General features: G+C 35.8%; 1 protein-coding gene across 13 annotated transcripts in view; it reads left to right on the forward strand.

Annotated features, from left to right (window-relative positions):
• CCDC171 (coiled-coil domain containing 171) overlaps positions 1–22,724 on the forward strand; it is a 152,784-nt gene that overhangs the window by 71,898 nt on the left and 58,162 nt on the right. For all 13 annotated transcript variants that reach the window (XM_075410936.1, XM_075410935.1, XM_075410934.1 and 10 more), the window contains 4 exons: positions 1,403–1,629; positions 2,269–2,442; positions 4,103–4,288; positions 21,097–21,242. In XM_075410936.1, coding sequence (XP_075267051.1) covers positions 1,403–1,629; positions 2,269–2,442; positions 4,103–4,288; positions 21,097–21,242 — 733 coding nt within the window. The remainder of the gene's footprint in view (positions 1–1,402; positions 1,630–2,268; positions 2,443–4,102; positions 4,289–21,096; positions 21,243–22,724) is intronic.

A 22,724-nucleotide genomic window follows, 5' to 3' on the forward strand; every position in this document is an offset into this window, starting at 1 on the left:
CTCATTAAAAAAATAGAGGTGTTGATTTGCTTTTTTATTCCCCGTGCTAAGAAAGTGCGTTAAGTTGTGGAAGCTGAATTGTACTGAATAATGGGAATCCTCGTTATGAAGTGTAATGAATGTACTCAAAAATGGTACTCCAGTTCAGCACTGGGATCATTGGAACAGTGGTATTTTGAAACCAAGCTGGAAAATGGATCTGAAAAAAGAATATTTGACTTTATCATGTGCTTTTTTTTTTGTTTTCTTACAGACAAATTTAATGTCGTGTAAATGATAAAATCTTTACGATGAGAATCATAATCTAAAAATATCAGTAATCACATTTTGTTTGCTTTGAACCTTTGGCTTTATCCTCGCAATATATAAAAAGAAATGCTTTAACTTAAAAAAGCTATGGTTATTTTTTTCTGTTTATACTCTTAAGTAAATGTTTTTAATTCACTGCAGCAACAGGAGATCTGCTGTACTACTGAATGTAAATAAGCTCTTCCATGCTTGTCATCTTACACTGATAGTATCATAAGACAAGTAATGACAGATTAAGACCTGCCTAGCAGAGGGAAAACTAAATTACAAGACTTTTATTAAGGCATAAATAAACCTATTAACTGTTATCTGGAATACCAATTAGTGGAAGGAGCACTGACAATTTTATTTATCAACATTAAACACAATTATTAATTACAGACCTGACGAATCTAGCAGTAAGCAGGACATGTTGGGTGTGCTGGGGCCTTAAGTCCATTATATGAGAAGGATGATTACCAAAATCCTGTGGGGAAATAAGTAATTGTAGCTGTAAAATTTTAATTGCCTTGGAATAAGGTAAATTATATTCTCTTGTCTCAGAATATAAATAGTATGGCATTAAGGTACCAAGCCTCACTAATTTTGAACAGCAAATGATTTAGACATCTATAGAGGGGAGGGAAGAGGAGTCAGGAAACCCTCAGAAATTTGCATTGTAAATATTGCGATGAAGTGATTCACCATGTGCTATCATATCTGACATACTTGACCTGGCTTGCATTTGCTTGCATCCGTCTTAGATGTTTTCTGAATTACAAAATCAGAACATTCAAGAAAGATGTAAGAACGTATAGTATTGGAGGAGAACATGAAAACAGCTGGAAAATTTTTCTTTGACAAACAAATCCTATTCTTTAGAATCCTGTCCTACCCTTCCATGCAAAGATTGGTAGGAGTATAGTGTTCATTGCTAAACACAGAATTTGTCTCAAAGTCTCTGAGATATTCCTGTGAGCTCAATCTTCCACTCTTTCATGGAAATTTACTACTGAGTATTTTAAAGATGCTATTTGTTGTTGTTGCTTTTCCACTGAAAAAAATGAAACTAATAATCTACTTGATGCTTCTTTGTTGTTGTTGTTTATTAAAGATCGAAAGCCCTGGCTTTCTGGACGCTTACTTGTAAGTGCAGCCAGGAACTCCTTTTCAAAACTTATGGACAAGCTGAATGTAATAATGGAGACTGTTCCACTAGACAGCAGCAGGAGCATTACTTACCTGGAGAGAGACTCCTTGGTGCAGAGGCTGGCTCATGGACTTAGTAAAATAAATACCCAGGACCTGGAAGCTGGATTATGTGACAGACTACCCATTATGGTATGCATATTTAGAGTGCTACTTCATGTAAACATTAGGTTCACAGCGTTAAGTGTTATGGTGAAGCTCTCTTGATAGTACCATTAATTTTGTTTCAGGTTGTTTATGAGGCTGTTATTGAAGTCAACTATATAGAGAGTCGGAAGTTGATTTGCAACATCCAAAAGCAGTAGGGTGTGAATACACCTTTTATTGTCAAATAATTTTAAAAGGAGATTCAATGCATCTGAGAAAAAGATTGTTTTAAAGTTCTATCAAAATTGTATTTGCTTTATAAGAATGAACTTGCTTTTGGCTTTAACTAAATGTTAAGGTTCTTTTTGTTTTGTTTTGTTTTTTTCCTTTCTTCTCCTGCTTACTGTTCTGTCTTTCAGTAAAGATAACCTTCTTCCCTTTAACAAAAATGAAAAGAGAAACTCTTTCTCACATTATCTGTCTTTTATTGTGGGCCTTATGTGAAAACAGGTACTTCCTTGAAAACATAATTTTTAGTAACACTCAGCAGTAGGTGAAACAGGTTCACATTCTTGCACTCTTTGAGATGCAGAACAAAGTGACAGCTGTGTGTAATTTGCTTGGGTATTAAATGTGATTGATTTTATAGCACATTTTATAGCACATGAATTTGTTTACTAACAGAAAAGCATAGCATCATTGCAGAAGCAAATATTTGAATTTACACAAAGACTTCATACGGCAGAGGTGGAACGCCGCTCGCTGCGCCTAAAACTGGCAGAATTCAAATGGAATTTCAATGAGATGAATAAAGAAGCTGACAAAGCCCAGAGCCTGCAAGAGCTGTTTAAGCAATCTGTAAGTATATCTGATTTAAAGGAGACTGCTTACAAGAGATCTGCCTTTTTACACATTTTTTGATTTGTGTTCTTTTGAAAAACAAGTATAAAATCAATCTACTATTAACAGAATTTTCCAGAAAACTTGCCTTGTAAATGTCACTAAACTAGAAGTCAGAGGTATTGAGAAGTGTCTCCTTTCCACAGGAGTTTCTGTTTGATTTGTAGAACGAGGTATTCTGTGTAAATACGTGCTTGGTTTTTAGCAGCCCAGGTTTTCTTCCATATGTTGAAAATGTTGGTGTGATCTCTAGACCCTAAAAGGATTTGTAGTTTTCACTTCAACAGAGTGAAGTCGGCAGGAATGAGCTGCGTATGTTCATGAGAAGTTGATAAAGCAGAAATGCAGTATTTTAAACTCTGCATGGATTTTGCTGAATATTATGACAGACATTTTACTGTATCTTTGAGTGCAGGTTATATCCTGAGCTAGTCACTGCACATTTTCATGTAGTTGTTTCCTTGAAGGAGTAAGTTTATGGCAAGTCAAAAAAAGCCCTCTTCTACGTTCTCAGTAGCGCATACGTGCCAAATTAATCCTTTGCTGTCGCTGATCGATTTACTTAAACACTGTGGGTTCACTAATCTGTAAATAGCACTGTTTGGCAGGAATGAGAATGAGAAGAGACAACAAAAAGATTCCTTAACCACTTGAAGCCACAGTATAGTGAGTCATGGACATAATGTTTGAGGGATTGATTCCATTTTGTGGGTTGTTGGTTTGTTCCCTGTTGTACTCATGGAACTGTGCCTTCAGTCGTTACTGGAGGGGAAGAAATTTGTCTTGTTTTAGGATGCTGGAGGCTCTCTGGGCACCTATCCTCCTGTGCTTATTTTCTGTAGGTTGCATTCAGAATTGAACTCACATTTGATCTGAGACAGGGAACAGATATATGTGCTTTGCACAGTATAAACGAAACAGTTGTGTCCCAGAATGAGCAGCATTTTCTGTAGGTGTGCCCCGTGTTGGTCCTGAGGCCTAGCTGGTAGACCTGTCAGTGTGTCCCAGTCAAAACAGTTCCAGCAGAGGGTATTTAATAGATGATTTAACATTCGTTCTTCCCGTTCCTAGCTGGTAAAATGTTTTTTTTACTCAAATGGACAAGATTATGTCTAACCATCTTCAGTTCGGTTCTTAATGGGTTTTGTTCCCTTACAGTTCTGAGACAGTTAGATGAAATCGTCTCATTTTAGATTGTCGTTCAAATGTAGATGATGATTTTCTTTGAAGAATTACTTCTTTCTGTAACATTTTGGGGAGGGGAGAAAGAGTCCAGGAAGGCGTTTACAAGAGTTGATAAGATATGCACTGAAATCTGGGAGCCAGATCTGCATGTTTTCTTCTAAATATTGATTCTTTACAACCTGGGGTGCTAATTTGAATACAAAAATGAATGCATATTGTTTATGCTGAATGCTTTTTTGAAAAAAATACAGTGAATAAAGTTGTCTGCTGTTTTGTTATTTTGTGATCTATCTGCATGTTAAGAAACCTAAATATTCATTTTTAGCACGCTTTTGCTTTAGAATTTTATATGTTTGCAAGTGGAACTCTGGAAGTCAAGCATGTAAACAAGTGAATAGTTATGCAATCAAACATAATTTATTTCCCTTATCAGAAATTGATCACCCGTGAGATGTTTGAAAGTGCATGTGAAGAATTAAATAATGCATTACATTGGGAGCATCAGGCACAAGTGCTTTTGAATGAACAGGCACAACAGCTACAGGAGTTAAATAATAAACTGGAATTGCACTCCAGTGAAGAAGCAGATAAAAACCAAGTCTTGAGTGAAACTGTAAAGGTAAGATGATTATCCTTTTGAAACAGGCACCAGAAATTTACCTTTCAGTGAATAATCCAAATCTTGCAGTTCTTGTGCGGATAAAGTTATAGGAGCAAATGCACACAAATACTGCTCAGTCCATGGGAATTTTAGGGTACTCGGAAAACCCTTACAAGATGGGACTTCAAGGTATAACTTCCCTTTTTGGCTTTTGGGACTGGGTGGTGTACACTAATAACTGTAATCAGTGAGGTGTCTGGATTTTATGTGATACATAAGAAACAGGAGTTTCTCTAGCTATCATGAAGTGTTTGTAGACTGTAGGAAAAATGAAGGAAGAAATACAGGAATACTTTGATTTTTGACAGAGATCATAAGTATATTTTAAAACCTGGATTAGCTGTTTCCTGAACATAATCTTAGGGTAGAGAATGGATTTGTCAGTTTGGAAGATGCTAGGTGAGGGTAGAGAAAGATCTTTTTCATCAGGATTTAGACTTTTCCCCAGATACAATGAATAATGAGGGAAAAGATGTTGTTATCAGAATCTCTGATAGCAAATCAAGGAGCAGAGAGAATAAGAGGTTTGAAACCCGGTGAATATCTAATATGGGGAAATAAGAAACCTTGAGATGGCAGGCCAGTAATGTGTGGTGGCCTGAGCACTGCAGCTTCTATCTATTTTTTATTTAAAGCAAGCTTTGCTACTTGTGTCTGCTCTTCAACCCTACTAATGTCTTTCTACCTCCCTGTATACTTCTGTGAATTGATAGTTGAACAAAAGAGACTGCTTCACTGGTATTTTGAGAAATGGAAGTACTTGTGATTCTGATTAAGACTTAGGGAGGAAGTGATAACAAATGTCAAGAGGCGGGAGGAGAAGCAAAAAGATGGAAGCTACAAAACTAGTAGAAATGTCAGAGACCATTGTTGAAAATGTAACAGTGAAAATGGACGTCAAGGAGGATGACTTGCAACAGACTTGAAGTTTGCAGTGATACATGATGGAGGAAGGTGAAGGATGTTGTTAAATTTATTAAGGAGGGTTTTCATTAGCAGTATGATTTACTAAAAATGCCTTACCTCACTAAGGGTGAAAGACAATGACATTTCCAATTTACCTGTTTGTTTCTATGTGTTGTTTTTTTTTTTGTCCCAGCCCCCTGACTTCAGGTGTTAATGTTTAGGTCAGGTTGCTTGTTAATACTATTGCTTTTTTGTTTCAGATATAACTGCAGTATATATAAGCCATTAGACTTGCATTTGATTTCTTTGGGAAATACTTGATGCAAGATTTTTAAATGGATATTAGGATTATAAGGAAGGGAAGGAACGGAAGACTGATACTATTTGAAATCTTCATTAGCATCTACTCGTCATACATTAATGCATGATGTTTCACCATGTTTTGCTTTATATGTGAAATACATCTTTACATTTGTTCAGAGGAAAATAAACAAAAAGTTAGTTGTAGGCACTTAAAATATAGGATGGAGTTTTAAACAGATCTGTTGCATTGATTATTGAATACTGAATTAGATTTCACAGCTTCTGTTTTTCTATTAATTAAAGGCTAGATAGAAATTTTTTGAGACAGCAGTCAGCCTAAAATGGATCTGAATTATGCAACCCCCTAGCCATTGTTTCCTGCTGGAACAACTTGATTTAGTGTGAAATGCTTGATTATAGCTGAAAGCTGTAAAGATACGATACAATGTAATAATATAGCTATTGTGATAGGATGGGGTCTAAGAAAGTTGACAAAATAAGCCTTCGAGCTGAAACTTACCACTTACCATGACACTGATTTGGTTTTCTAAATGTATTACTTCATAATTCTCAACCCTTTCCGTGGAGGAGTTTTGAACCAAATTTGAATTGCAGACTTGTTGCGGTGTACTGTCCCTAAACTCTGTTTAAATACCAGAAGGTTGACTGATGTCTCTTAATTCCTTCATGACATTTGCTACGATAGTTACAACCACAATGCAATTTGCTGCTAACAGCCTGTGTTTGTGACTGCATCAAGGAAGGAAACAAGATCATTTGTGGTAGCATGGCAACACATGTACATGTTCTAGTGTTTCTTGATTTTTTTTAATCATGCATATACGATTTTATAATGTATACTTCCTAAATCATCATCTCAACTTCAGTTTTTATTGCTGTTTTACAGTTCCAAAACTGTGCTGAGGAAGTACTTCCTAAATTAAAGTAGCAGTCTAACACAAACTACTTGTGATACCAAGGGGTAAAAAGACTTATTTTCAGCTCAACATGTTTGAGTTTTTACATTTAAGAAAAAGTCTTTCAGTAGCTTTTTTTTGCCCCACAGTTTGCCACAATCCCACTTTATTTGTGGCTTTATTCGTGACAAGGAGAAATCGTCTTTGCCTTTGCCCTGGCATTTTGCCTGACAGGTCTTTTTCTCTTGGCTAGTTGTTTTTTGTGACTTAAAGTGGGTTTTTTTTTTGTAGCTCTTGTTTTGTAGTACAGTAGGACAGTCTTATCTCTGTAGTAATCAACCCTGACCTTGTAAAACTGTTCTTACAATTTCTTAAGCTTTTAAACTCTGAAATATTGCAGAAATTTGGAAAAACTAAAAAAATAGAATAGAAAAAATATGCCGTCATCTTAAGATACAAAATAATCTGTCTAAGTATATGTAAAAAGTTGGAGAATGTGGTGGTGTACAAGTGATTTCAGATGGAGTACGGTGTCATGGAGTAAAAACACTTGCTTTGAATTCTTTATTTGTAGTTTGTAAAGAGGTGAGAAGGGGAAAAATAAAATATTAGATACTTTTGATAACTTATTTTTAAACGTACACTTCAACAGCAGTCAGTAAGGAGATATTTTGGTATTCACGTACTTTCATAAAGTAGGCTTATTAAAGGAGTAATACTTAATTTCTTAGCTTTATCGGTTCAGATTTTAATCCTGTACGTTTTTATCTTCTTAATGGCATATACCATAGAGACATCCAAGTTAGCCAATTACATTCAAGGTCAGCTGGAACTAAGCAACTCTTTTACACCACTTTTTTTTATTAGATGAGGTAAAGCAGTAGCTCTGATTCCCCTGTCTTTGAAGACAGACTTTTACACAAATGCTAAGCAGGCATCTATAGCAGACCCAAATTTTACTCATTATACAAGCATGTCTTAATTCCAGTAAAATACTTTTTCTTCCTATTGACAGGCACTGTGTGTATATTTACTTCCTTTTAGGTATGTTAGTAGGTTTCATATATGAAGCATATCCTATAAATTGTTAATGAATAACTCTGTGTGCTTTTCAAGTGCTATAAATGTTAAATCATGTAACTTGCTACTGGTCTGCCTCAAAGTAGTCTTCAATACATGTGTTAGAAGAAGATACCCTAATTTTTGGTTTTATTTACTCTGCTGAGTTTAGTGAAGCTGCCATTGATTTTTGACAGCCTAAGTGAGAAAAGAATCTCATCAAAAAACTTTCATAACACTCACAGAAAAATGTTTTCTGATGAGAAGGTTTGGAGTGTTTATTTTCACTAGCTATTTCATTGAAATTGTTATACTCGTATTCTGTTTTCAGAAATTGTAATATCCTCTGCTAAACAGACATGTACAGATTAGATTCTGATGAAGACTGGGATTTCTAGGTTTGTTAGAAGTGGATGTTTTGCTTGAGCAGGCTCTCTGTTCTTCGTGTGGATTTCAGGTGAAGGTGGTACACAATTTGCTGCTTTTAGTTGCTTTTTCTCTTCATACATTTGTAGCCACATATTTTACCTGAAAAATAATTACAATTATTTATACAATTTCTTTTATTAATACCATTGTACACACTTTGCATGTCAGTTTTACAGTTGGCTATTTCTGCAAATCATGCTGTATTCCAACTTACAGAAAGGTTAAAAGGCCTCACTTACATGAGGAAGAGCAAGTGATTTTCATGCTTCTCACATAGAACAGAAAAGATTCTATAAGAATCGACAGAAAAGTCACTAGAAGAACAGAAAGAGGGTTTGGATGTATGTTTTTTTTAAACTCTCTGACATCTTTAAGTTGGAAATACTGTTAGGATTTGGGTGCACTGAGGGATACTGTTGATTCCCCAAAACTTGTCACTTTGTGAAGAAACAGCCTTTCTGTGCGTTGAGTGGTTAAATTAAAGGCTTTTCTTTAAACAAGGCAGTATAGCTGATTACTATTAGAATCTAACTTAATAGAGAATTTGTATTAATCAAGTTTAGCATGTTAAAGAGGAACAATCTCCCCTCTGAGTAGGCTAGAGACTAAAATTCATAATTCGTTAATTAAATGGGGTTTTTTAGTTTCCATACTCTGTATGTTCTGAACACCTAAATAATTTATGAACTAGGTAAGAATGGATTAGCATTGCCGTCTGCCCTGTTCTTAGTCAAAAGAGGTTATATGTTTTCTCATTACGGTAAATTACAGGTTAAACAGTTTTGTCATATATTTCAGTTTGCATTAGCACTGTTTATGAAATAAGTAAGCCTGCTCATTCCTCTTCTCTGTTACATAACTTCCACTACTGATAACTTCTTAGATAGAAAGTCTTCAAAGAGTTAGGTCAACTAAAGACTTGCCCTGGAGCTGGTCCTTTGTGATTTCTTGTTTAAAGATGGTGATGAATTGTACATGGAATTTAGGTGTATGGGAAGGGATAGTCTTGCCAGGTTTCCTTCTAGCAGCTGCTGCTTTTACATAATAGGAGAGGCACTTAGAGAGCATCCTGTTGTGGACTGGACCTGAGAGCCTCTCTTCAGAGAAGGAAAGAGAAGACGACTGTGATGAAGTCTGCATTCTATTACTCAGTCTGGACTTCAGATATCTAAACTTAAACTTCACTTTCTCTCTTCTGTGTTTTGTCTACCGTAAAGTTCGTTTGTTTTATTCTCTGTCTACTTCACTTATTTTTTTTTTAATCACACACTTGTATAATAAATCTTCTCTTGGAGGTAAATAATTGTACTCTGTTCTGTTTAGCACTTTGAAAGCAGCTGTTTATGTCATGGTGCACAGCTCTCCTTGCTTTGCTTCTCTGGTTAGCCTCTGAGGTTCAGGGTCCAAGGGCTGCCCTGTTCTTTTTCCACTTTAGAGATCACCTCATTAGGAATATTGATCCCTCTGTTTCCTCACTGAGCTAACTTATTTCCAGCCAGGGTCTTAGGTCTGTGTATTTCCTTTGTTCTGTGCCTAGAACATTCATCAGTATCAGCATGAGTAGTCTGGAGGGACTGAGGTCGGTACATGGCCTTTAGAAAAGTATTGTTATTTGCTCCATGGTCATCAATGAAGCAACCAAGCAACTAGCAACCAAGTTGTTGAAGATCTGCCTTAACTTTTCTGAGTCAGACTTTCTGGAAAATACGTAAGTAATGAGCAGAATAGGAGAAAGAATAAAGTTAAAATTTGTGGTTATGAACTGTTATGTTTTTGCATTAACATGAAGTTCAAGACAACAATTCAAAACTTTGCAGTATGAGTTACACAAACATAATTTAATTAGGACCTCTTGTTTTGAGAGGATATTGCCATTGTATTAGTTTCATTCCTCTGCAGTTCCTCTTTTGTCCAGTTTTGTAAATTGAATGTTTGTAATTGTTCATTGTAATTTGAGCAATGTTAAGATTTTACATTGGAATTTGAACATGTGTTCATACCAGGTGAACATTATTTTTTATTTTTAAAATTATCCTACTAGAAAATATTTTATTGGTTAGTAGTAAGAATATTATTCAGGCTGGTTTTGTCAGGCAAGTTCTTTACTATCTTTGTGTAGTAATAAAGTAATAAATTAATCTCCAAAATTACCTTTACTTTACATTGAGAGAAGAGTGAAAGGAATTATCAGTTTATTATTTGTACATAGTCTAGTCTAATGATGAGCTTAAGACTCCTTCTGGTAGTTTGCAGTGGAAGAGAAGTAACCAAGACAGGTAGAATTGTGCCCAGCAGTGATGAAACTAATGTGGAAATGAGTCAACAATTTGGAATGCAAATTACTTCTCAACAGATGTCTAAGACCTTGGTTTTTTTGGTCTAATATATTAATGACTGGTACGCAGTGAAATCTAGAATGCTTTAGTTACATCTGTACAGCGTAGTAACGTTGCGTATTTCAGAGAATACTTTTTAGCTTGAGTCTGCTGCACTTTGTTATTAAAAAAAAAAAAAGAAATTCTGATATTCTGTCAAAGATTAAGTAAAGAAAAAGGAAAACTTTAACAAAGTAATTGCATGAACTAGAGCATGTTTATAGTCTTTTAAAAGTAACTTCCAAGATTTTCTGGGTATTCCATTTGTAGGAACTATTTGCTTCCCTCGGGGGGAGGGGAGAATAAATGGAACATTATTGGGATCTAAAAGCTTAATGGTTTTATTGCTGCATTGTAATTATACTAATAAACACCTCTGTCCATGACCTTGGAATTTATAGTGCAGTGAGAAAGATTTATTGACATGTAATTTAGAAGAAAAATGGGATTATTGTGTAATTACAGTGTGTGGTTATTAAGCATATGTACTTACATACCGTTTATCCCTGTTATTTCAAGACCTTCAACTATGTTTCAATTTTCACTCAAAAATACAGAAAGGTTTCTTGGTAAATCCAGTGCCTGGGAGTTCTTTGTGATATTATTGGGTCAACTACAAAGTAGCTTTGTTACCTTGAGTTGTGCAGAGGGAATCAATAGATCTTTGAAACAGCATGTGATGTTTTTAAAGAAGTGTTCTAAACCCCATTTTTCCTAGTAGTTTAGACATCAATGTGTAGGAGTTTCTGCTATACAGGTTCTTGATATACAAGTCCTTTATACATAGATTTGCTTCTTGCTGCTGTTTGTCTAAGATATCTCTAGGGCCCCATCGTTTTTTCACCTTAGTGAGGTTTTCCCATGATCTCCTTTTCTGTTTGTGTGAAGCTAACTCTGTAAAGATCTTTATATCTTCTCATGAAACCATAAGTAACTGACTCTCAAATACCTCTTGGAATATAATTAAGCTACTGGAATATAATTAAGTATGTATTTAACTGGCATAAGGCTAAAGCAAGAGATGCATTCCTTTGCACTTCGGTCCCCTCTCTTGGCTACATACAATGACAGCAGCCATGCCTGTCTTTCATGTAATTTGTTTTTTGAATTTAATTTGGCACTCAATTTTCTTTAGGTATTTGATGATTTTCAAGGGCAAGTTTTTTCAGAATTTATACCACTTTCAGCTTCCAAAATCTATAGCTATGCTTTCTTCTTTTAATAATGAAAAGCATGGAGCTCTTTGAGGTTGGAGCAGGATAACAAACTCAAAAGAGAATTTTTTTTTTATTTTGCCTAATTTTTTTTTGTTGACTTTTATAATGCATATTTATGAAAAACCCACTGACGTTCTTGTTGCTACATGAATATTTTTACTGTCTCAGTTAGGACTTTTACAAAAATTTTTAAAACTCCAGCTAAAGTAAACCCACCTCAACTATTGTTTAGGGTGTTTTTGTCTGTGGACTATATACTAAGTAGTTAAGTGATTTAAAAATTATGAATTTAAGATTCTCAATTCGAAGTAACAGTCCCAAGATTTTGTTTATAAATAGTGCTTCAGTGTCATACGAGAAAATTTCTCAGGTGTGAGAATGAAGAAAAAAGTGTTCTTAAAAAAGAAAAAGTTGATGATAATTTAGTAAAATAATTGGTTGTGTGGTATCACCCAGTGTGTTTGATAATAAGGCATATTTATTATTGTTGCTTCTATAGTTGAGTGAAGCAGATAATTTTCCGAGTTTTGTACCATCATGGTGCTATTTTACCTTCTACTTAGGAAACATACCAAAAGTGAAAAATGTGAATAATTCACTTCAACAGTGGTGGTGATGTGTTGCAGTCAGTGTTTACCATGTCTGCTTCAGGATCTGTGTGTGCCGTGCTCAGAAAAACGTGTTCCTTGTTTAAGGTTTGTGCTCTCGGTTGGCACTTGGTATGACACAAAGCATACCCAGAGGTAAGGGAGACACCCAGTCAATATGCCTTTATAGCACTTTGATCTCCTTGCTGAATATTGACATGTAATGTATCTTTGATGCTTTTCCAACAGAATGTCTTTTATATTAGCTAGATTTTGTTTTATTGTACCTATTTTTGCTGCTAAGATGACTCCCTCCCTTCATTAAAGACTGGAGAGTATAGGGGTGACCTGTATAAAAGAATAGACCTTTTAGTATGAAATTACATATTTATCAATTCATTCTTATTTTATTGAGGTTTAAAGAGTAAAAGGGATAAAGAGAATCATGTATGTGTGTTTTCCCCCTGCAGATACTTCATGCAGCAGGATGTGGCTGGCATAATATTAAAATAAAATGTGCAGACACTAAACTGCGTTTGGGGCTGTCTGTGGAAACACATATACCTGAATACCAATGTGTGGTTTGTTCAGAACTCTTCTGAAGGAGAATGCAGTGTTTGAATGTAAACTGTATAAAATGATAAATCTGGCAAAGCCCATGTTAGTGTTAGGGCCATGTAACAGACAGATTTGTCCAGTCATTAACTGAGAAAATGAAAAACTTTTGCTGAAGCAAGATCAAAACTTGAGGTGGCATAAATTGACATACTTGACATTGTCCGTAACTGCTTAATGTGATGGTGCACACCAGTGCACAAGTGTCTGGTGGACTTGTCCAGCAGTCTCTTCCAGGAAATTGATGCAGAATCACCTGCAGCACTGAAACAACTTCACTGGGACCACCAGTATACTGAGGTCATGGACAGTATATTTTCTTACTCGGAACTGAACCTTAATTTGTATTGAGAAAACTTCTTGAAACTGTTCTAAAGACTCTTAGGCTTCCCATTTCTTTAGCAGGTGTCAAGTGAAGACATATAGCCAATGTACCATAATACTTGTTTCTTAGATTTAGTTCTGAAGCAGAATGCTGTGTGATTTTAAACTGTCCCTGGTGACTTTTTAGTCTGAGTCCAGGTTCCCACTGACTTCAAATTTTTAAGTAAACATTGCAAATGAAATTGTGGTTTTTAAATTTGTAGGTAACACTTCATTGTCATTGTTAAGAATTTTATTGCTGTTGTTCCTCCTTCTTCCTGAATTATCTTAACTGTTGCGATTTAGAAATACTTCAGACAAATGTATTGATACAGATCCAATGGAAGAAGATTTTTGAGAATTTAATAGTCTCTTCCTGGGCTTACAAATGTCACTGGTAATGCAAAATCACTACGACCAGCAGGACATGATCAGAGACAGATGGTTTGAGTGTATCTCACCGATAATGAAATGCAAGAAACTGGTGCAATATGTTGTGTCATCATAGATGTCCAGTTAAATATTTCTGTGTAGGTACATGTGATATAGTCTATATCTAGTGATATAGCACTTGTAAACCGTAGTAAAGATAATGTCTACGTGCTGTTCTTGTACACTGTGTGCTAATGTGCACAATTAGATAATGTATAGCAGAATTAAGCGACAGTATTGCAGATGTTTGTGTATAGCAGAGAGCAGTGTTACAGACCAGCATTAGAGTTTCCCTGTAAAGTTAGGTGCCTCACATACAGGTACATGAGAGAGTTATGAAGCATCCTTTTATGCAGTACCAAGCATAAACCATCTTTTTGAAATCTTGGAACTGTAATAACTCTAAGACTGGAGGTCTATCAGGGTAAGAAGTGTAACACTGAAAAAAAAAAAAAGGATTATTTCTTTTCAGTGGCACTTAAGCATGACACTGTCGAAGCACAGGAAAGCTGCTGCTCCTGCAGGGCTCCGTCTTGGCTAGTCTGCAGTTGTACAGGCTTAGGTATTGTGGTGGGAGAGGAATATACTTTTCTATGGGGAAAGAAGAAACATCAGTCCTGAGGTAACATGTGAGATGTGAATGAGGACTGAATGATCATGTACTCATGCCAACACACATGTAATTCCAAAAATTTATTCTCAATTTACATCAAGGGTTTTTCTAATACGCTTAAAACTCATAGTGGTAAAGCCTGGGTTTTTCTACAGTTGTCTGTCTTCCATTAAGGAAGCTTCTGTGCAGCTTTCCGGTAATACCTACATAATTCACTTAGCTCAGAAGATGATAAATTTTGAGATTATCACGTGCATAAATTTTATTATGTGCTTTAACATTTTCCATAACATTGTTTTAAAGCAGGGCTTAATTATTATCTCTGATTGTATTAGTGTATGTCTGGAAGGCCCAGTGCGTCTTGGTATTCAAAAGGGTGTCCCTCAACTTTTTCAACTTCTGTTTCTTTTCAAATGCTGCAGTGTACCTAAGCAACACATTTGAACACCAATGTTTTAGTTTGTTAATACTAACAGTCCTTGAGGATCTAGCCTATGTGTGGGCAGTTTATATTTTGTGATTACTCCATATAAAAACTTTTAAAGTTTTGTTTGGTTTTACTTACTTTGAAGCTGTGTGACATGAACATAGGATGTCTCTTCTGGAAGAAGTGTTGTTATGTGGAAGTACTCAGGAATAGCTACTGTGTTTAAATTAATAAACTCTTTTAATTCACAGTGAGTTTAAAGTATACACAGCTCCATGACTGCCAAAAAGCATTTTCAGCTGCCTTTGCTAAACGTTTTGAGCTAATGCAATTGAAAAATGCATTCCTTTCTTGTTGATTGGAATAGATTTTCTCTTGAGAAATAAGTCTGCATTGTAGCACAGAGATATTAAACCTAGCTTGAGGTCTTTGAGGCGCTGTAATCCAGCCTGAAACACTGCAGGTAAAATGTTTGTGGTTCCTAAACTTGCTTGGATGTCTGAGAGCTATGCTTCAGTCAATAAATGGACTGCTGTCCAGACATACATAGATAATGCCACTTGCTTTCACAATGTGTGTGCCGACAATTTTGAATGACTTTTGTAAGAAAAATCTCTTGCCAGATGAAAATGTATGCATTTTCACCATCCAATTCATTGAGTGACTCTCGAATAAATTTTTATTGAAATGTTTCTTAATATTAGGTTCTAGATCTTGCAGAGTAACTGTATATCTCATCTGCTTTTTGAGCTACCTGCACCATCATTTAATTTATCATTGCCTTTAGATGATTACTTGACTCTTTTATGATACTGATTTGGCTAAAGCTTGTTTGTGCTGGAATATTATGACTATTTCTTATATAAAACAATCATAGAATCACAGAAAGTTTTGGGTTGGAAGGGACCCTAGAGGTCATCTAGTCCAACCGCCCCGCAGCGAGCAGGGACACCACTAACTAGATCAGGTTGCTCAGAGCCCTGTCCAACCTGGTCTTGAATGTTTCCAGGGATGGGGCCTCCACTACCTCTCTGGGCAACCCGTTCCAGTGTTTCACCACCCTCATTGTAAAGAATTTCTTCCTTCACAAGCAATTGTATTTGATATTGTTTCAGAAAGGTGAAAATGTGTCTGCAAGTGCCCCTTCATTCATCAATATTGTGTTGGTTATTTATTAAAATCATTGTGCTGGTTGGCATTACTGTTTTGCCTAGTAGACCCACTCATGCTCTGTGACCTCATTACACAGGGCTCTTTTGAAGACATGAAGAGCCATTTTGCACCTTGTTAGATAAGCTATGACCTGTAAGCTATGCTTACCTGCTTCCATGCTATATCACATGCTTCAAAGCATCATCAAGTATGTCCTTTCTCAGAATGCCAGCATATGAAAAGACTGCTGCTGTCAGAATGAGGGTCCAGCAGCAGAGAGGTTAAAAAAACCCCACTGCTTTTTCTGCAAAGCAGATGCAGCTTATTCAGATGTCCTTTTGAGTACTTGTATTTCTTTTCCTAGAGAAGTTTAAAGGGCATGTGAAAACATTTGTTATTGAAGGGATGTCACAGGTGGTCGGCCTTAGGTTAACTCTGCTTTGCAAGAGCAGAACAGCCGCATGGAGTTCATTTCAAACTGTTTTAAAACACTACTGCAGCCACTATGAAACACACGGTAAATCCGAATATCATATGTTGATACTGCAGTTTAGTTTCCAGTTGAGAAATGTAAATCCATCTTATTTGTTGACATAAGTCTAAATGTATGTCTTAGATGTTCTCTTTTTTTTTTCATTTATTGATGAGAAGTCTCAGTTACGATTTTTTTTTTTTTTTGCCACAGCATTTTCTTCCCTGTGATTTTTTAATCTCCTTTTTTAGTAGAAGTTGCTTTGAGGTGTTATTGATAAGTAAGAATTCTTTTCAGAAAGTGTCCTGTGGAAATTCAGCTGTGTAGTTTGAGCTAATGTAATTTGGTTTGCATTGCAGTCATGCACACTAAAAATACAGCTGGCATTAAATACTAATGTAAATTCTTGTACCTTTTGGATTTGGGCCTTTGGAAGATGCAAGACTTCTCTAAGGGAAGTGTGTTTCAGCTGGTGGAGGAATGGATGCTAGGTAAACTTTGTATGTTTTTTTTCATTGTGCAATTTTATTACTTATGTGTGTGTAGGACAGTTTTCAGGATGTAGTCAGTGTACAGATCTTTCAAAAAGTAGTATTTTGCATCTAAATGGAAAACATACATGTAAAACTTCATCCTGAAGACAAAATCTGCAATTTCGCAAATTAGTTCATAATACACATACTGCAGTATATTTGAATATCTTGTAGTGCTCCATTGTGTCTGTGTAATTTAGATCAAATTTAGTAAGCAGTTTGATCTAGCTGTAGTCGATCTTGGAAAATATGCTCTCAGTATAAATGTGTTACACATGCTTTGCATGAACTTAAACTGTATGACTGTCATCGTTCATCTAGAATGACTGTCCATCTGTTATATTTTGAATAGAGTGGTTTTTTTATACATAAAAAATGACAATGTTAAACTTTGATTTTTTTTTTTTTTTTTTTTTTTTTTTTTGTAACTGCTTTTGAAGAAAGAGATTCCTCACTGGAAAACCTAAACTTATTAAAATTATTTGTGGAAGGACACAGCTGACAGACATCCAATGAGATTTTTCTTCAGTGCAATCAGTTACTTGCTCTTCCCTCCAACAAATGGATTTTCATGCCCAGTTTATGGGGAAAAAAAGCCTAAATCTAAAGTATCTCTAAAGGGAACTGCTAAGGATTCTGATGAAAACTCAACTGATAATGAGAATTGGGTGGACGGTAGAGGGAGGAGTGCAGTGATGTCTGAATTAACACCTGAATGCCTAAACATCTGAACTAAACAGATAACTGGCATTTTATGAAATGTCAATTAATTGGAGTTTGGCTTCTAAGTTGGTTCAGAGTCACTTGTTCTTGAAAGTGAAAGCTCAGCATCTTCACAGAACTATGTGCAGACATAGTAGGTTTTTAAAACCTTCATTCTTCTTATCATGTGTAGCCTCAACTTTCTAACAATTGTAATTGTCCACAGAAAACATTTCAAGATAAATGCATTATCAGGTTTTGAAATTTTCTTATTTTTGTAAATACTAAGACCTGGGGAGCAAAATAAGGGCTATATAGTGGATTAAGTGAAATATCTCAAGGCTGTGCTTTTCTGATAACTGAACCTGAAGTGACCTTTCTCAGACACAATTACAGAGCTGTATGTTTTTCCTTTAATTTCATCAGGGGTTTAATTAGTATACAAATAAAACTTCCCTTATCTTCCTTTCTACCTAATTGGCTTGTCTTCGCTTATATATGAAGAATGTGAAAATGGGCTGTAATTAGGGTGACCGTGTTAACCTTTTTTTCTCAAATGTACTGTTGCCTAAAGGCCTCAAGGCCTAAAAACAGTGCTTTGGATTATTGCTTTGCAATCACTATGGCTCTCCCATAGGTTTTCTCATGAGCAGAAGGGCTTTGGGTGCTGCAGGTTCCCACTGCTTAACAGGATCTTCATTCTTCTCCCCACTAAATGTTTATTGATTATCTCACTGCTCCACACTCAGCCTCCAACAACTTAATATCAGGTGACAGTCAGGAGAGTTCTCCAAGTAATTAGAGTGGAGCATTGAGGGAACAATTAGGAGCAGAGTTATTAAACTTGATTTATCCTATTCTCTCCTGAACACTTTCTTGGATATCAGAACATCACACTTTCACTATCTACCCTGGCTGAGAAATTAGTGGCTAACCTGCTGCTTATCATTGTTGCCTTGCTGCCTTGAGGCACACCCTCTTGGTTTCAGTCACTCAGCTGGAAATATTAGAGTCCATAAAGTTTATCAAGGGTTTTAATTAGATCAATCTGAAGAAGGAAAAAAAGAGAGGCTTAGCAGCCATTACTTTAGAATACTCCACACTGTATTTCAGCAATTTCCAGGGCTTGACTTTAACCCACAGTAGCAAGGAGCTTCAAGTGAATGCTGAAACTGCTTTTAGAGAGCTAAAATCAGTTTACATTTTGTTTAGGTATTGCAATATTATTGATAGGTAAAGTCTGAATCTGTTGGAGATTTCTGTAAATAATGGTGGAAGTTTTGAATATAATAAAGCAGCTGTTCAGTGAGATATTTGATTTAATCTTTTCTCTATTGCTTTGTCACCAGCTAGGGTGGATTGCTGGCCATGTCAGAGTTAGACTTCATGCTTTCATCCCTGTTATTGCCTCATTAATAGGCCTGCGCTTGCAATTGGTAAGCAGGATTAGTTAGCAGCTCCCAGATGATTTTGACACTTAGTGGGTCTCTTCACCATTTGAGGTCAGTGATGAAAGGTTTATGCGGGAGCAGACAACTCTTCAGCCTCTCTGGAAGGATAGCAATCTAATAAAAATGAAATAAATATGCATGATGTTCCTATTATCCTGTCTTTCTTCACTCATTTAGACCACTAGCATCTGAGAGCCAGACTCTGTTCTACCAGCCTCTACATCAAAAGTTGCTTGCATCGAAATATTAGCAGAATTATCTATTCTGCATTGGCCAGAGCTCAGTCCTGTGACTGCATCTTCAAAGCAGACTTTTCAATCAGATGGGAAAGTGGGGTGGACAAAGCATCGGCACCAGAGACATTGCTCTCTGTTCAATAAATTTTGTTTGTCAAAAGGTGGGAATGCGGGCAGTGGGGGACTCAACTTGGTTTTCAGAGCTGTTTCTTTGATGCAAGCTTAGCCTAAAACAAACAGACAGTAAACACAATAAATGGTAGAAGATAATGTTCTTTGTTCTTAAAGACTGCTCCTTTTATTCCTGCTAATCCATATCTGGTTTATTGGAAAAAAACTCTTCTGAAAATCTGACTGTTCACGAATTCAGCTGTTCAGACAGGACTTTGATAGCTGCTGGTGGCATTAGGGTAGAACTTCTGAAAGTGGCGCTTCTGGTTTTGGACATCTTTATGTGAATAATGCAGTGGGAGAATGAGATCTGTGTGTTTATCTTTCCTTAGGTGAAAAATAGCATTCCAATAATGACGTAAGAGGCAGAATACAGTTATTCAACCTGCAGTAATTTGAGCAACACTAATATTAACATTTCTGTGGTTTAGAGTTTCTTAAATAAACTCCTGATCACTTTTTTTCTTACAGCAACGATTAATCTCAGCCTGGATTTTCTAAATTGCTGAACAGAGAGTTCAGGTAGTGGTGCTGTGCCTTCCAAATGCAGTATTGAAATAACAGGCTGCTTTTTTGTCTTGAGAAATGTTTGAAGAAAACTTACGCCAAACCAGAGATTTCAGTTTATTTTGCAAGATTATATGGTTTTATGCTGTGCTTTGTTATTCTGTAGAAATCTTCTCTATCATATTGTTTTTTGAATTGCCTTGAATTCTGTCAGCCTTTTACATACGCTGGTCTTAATACATATCCACAGCATAATACATATTTTTCATATTCCACAGTTCAGGACAAGTACTCCTGAGTACAAATTATGCAGAGCATTCTTGGAACTTAGGCAGAAAACACATCCATAAATTTTGAAAACAAGGTGCAAGAGCTCAGTCTTGGAAATGTGTAGCCTTCTCTATCCTTATATATTGGTTTAGAATCTGTCGGGGAATTTGCATTTTGTAAAAGAATGTTTATAGCCACCTATCATAATTGCTTTCTAAAAAGGCAATTAACAGCTGTAAGTAACATGTAACATTTAGCAAACTATGAAATCACATTATTAATACTCCAATCTATAAAAGTATTGATTTATCCCAGCAGGAAGGAGTAGCAACTAGCCAGCTTCTGTATTAGTTCTGTGTGTTTGATTTGTCATCTATTGGATTAATCTGAATTGATTCAAAGCATGTTGTGTTAATTGTAAGCCAGAGAGAAACATTAAAAAAATGCACGTACTATTTTGCATATTGGAAAACTTATGCTAAAATAGTGGAAGCACCACAAAATAGTGATTTATTCTTAGCAAAAATTGCAGCAAAACTGTACTTAATGCACTAGCAGAGAATATTACATTCCTATTTTCTTTTTTAGCGTTGAAGTTTCTGAATAGTGCAGAATATTTAAATAAATGCTGCTTTGTTTATTTCCTTTCTTTCTTTGTGAATTCTTTTCCTTAATGTTCATTTAAAAATAAGTTTTGAAAACATTCTCTTCTCTTTAATGCTATACTCTTGATTATTTCCACTGTGTTTAGATCTGGTATTTGTAAATATAATAGCTGTAGCATAGTATATGTACCTGTTTGATCAATGAATCACTTTATAAAACACATTTGTACGTAGGCAATATACTAAAAACTGGAGGGTTGTGAGTTAGTAATGCTTTTGCTAGAGAATTCATGAAACCTTGCTATGTAATGGTCCAAATCTACTTCACAGTCAGTCTGTTTTCAACTTTGTTTAATAGCCTATGGCATAAATTGAAGTTAATTATTTGGGCTGACAAATAACTCTGCTTTCTGTCTGCTTGCAGAGACTCTCCGAGGCAAAGATGGAGCTGAGAAGAAAAGATCAATCTCTGCATCAGTGCAATAGACTTCTTACCCAGCTGGAGCAGGACAGGCGTCGACTGAAAGAGAGCATCCGTGATGCAGAGAGTGCCCTCTGCATGGCAGCGAAGTGAGCACTGGGACCTTGGGGAGATCACTTAAAACAGACAAAAGATCAATTCTTACTTTCATGCACAGGGTTTTAGCCCTGGCTAATGTAATGCTAGAAAACAAAAGTACATCTGTCTCTCTTTGAAATTCAGTGATAGTCTTCTAAAAAGAAAACAGTTCAAGATACTAGTTGGTATGTTTTCTGTTGTTATCCCATAATAGCATTCCAAATTCTGGGTCCTGAAATAGCATGGGCGTTTTTGTTTGCCAGTTACCGTGCTGATTTGACAACATCTCTTTGGCAGATCCCTAATGCTCTGTTTATTTAAGAAATGATTGCTTGTTTTCTCTATTTCCACATTTTATAGATACAATTACTTTATAATAAATACTGAAGCATCAGCTAGGTGACAGGCCTTAGCTGCCAAAGGGGCTGAAACCCATTTTGGACCTAGTTTCCTCTGTGGAATGGCATAGATGTTTCAGATGATTTCAGAGTTTTGGATTTAGACATAAAACCCATGCCTTTTTATACCGTAATCTGGAGAATGGAAGGAAATGTTCAGGGACCAATCTTGTAAAGAATGGTAGTCAAAAGGTGTTTCCTTTGACTTCGTAGTTGTATTGACTTGAATGAGATTACAGTCATATAGTCAGATAAAAAATAAATCTTTGCAGACTCTGTTGTCTGTTACACTTATTGTAGTATGTATGTTGAATATTGTTGGTCCATGGCTAAGATTTTTAAAAAAGTTAAAAAAATTTCTCATTATACCTGGGATAGATTTGACCTCTGAAGAACAGTAGCTTTAAGGGTTCTATGCCTGAGTGAAATAATGTAATTAATATAGTTATCAGTGAAATGTTTAACAAAATAATTAAAATAACAAATGTTATTTAGTATGAGTGTATTAAAACAGATGTGACCTGAAGAAGGACTTGTTCTGGAAAGCTTGCTCCTTTTCACCCTGCCCCAACCTATTTTATGTGCTCTAGTAAAGTTCATTCCCTGTGGCCCTTCTTATGTTCAAAAAGGTTATTTTAACATGAAGTGGGTTTAAAATTGGTTTTATTTCTGTATATAGCAGTTGAATATTGACGAAGAAAAAACCCATACCATTTATTGTTTTACCAGCTCTTCATAACAAATGTCTTTTTTTCCTGTTGGAACATATAAGCAAAGTAGGTGAAATAGACTTTACTTTTGTCCAGCAAATCTCATTTTAATAGCTCTTCCATAACTTGAGTGATTGTAAGCAATGCATGGGTGTGTTTTAAGTTCTTCCCTAATCTTTTGTACAGCTTTAAAGGATAGCAGGGTGGCCATCTTGATTTTCTTGTAATGGTAGCCAGCAGTTCTGTTCCACTTTCCTCCACAGTAGGAAGCAGTATTAATAAAAGTGTCTGATAGCAGTGAACTTGACAGAAATTTAGTAGCCTTTTGGTTATTTCTCTGCTAGATAGAAACTCTCTATGAAGCCTTCACCCCAGCTATTGTGTA

This window comes from Opisthocomus hoazin, chromosome Z, assembly GCF_030867145.1.
Source record: "Opisthocomus hoazin isolate bOpiHoa1 chromosome Z, bOpiHoa1.hap1, whole genome shotgun sequence".
Classification (NCBI taxonomy): domain Eukaryota; kingdom Metazoa; phylum Chordata; class Aves; order Opisthocomiformes; family Opisthocomidae; genus Opisthocomus; species Opisthocomus hoazin.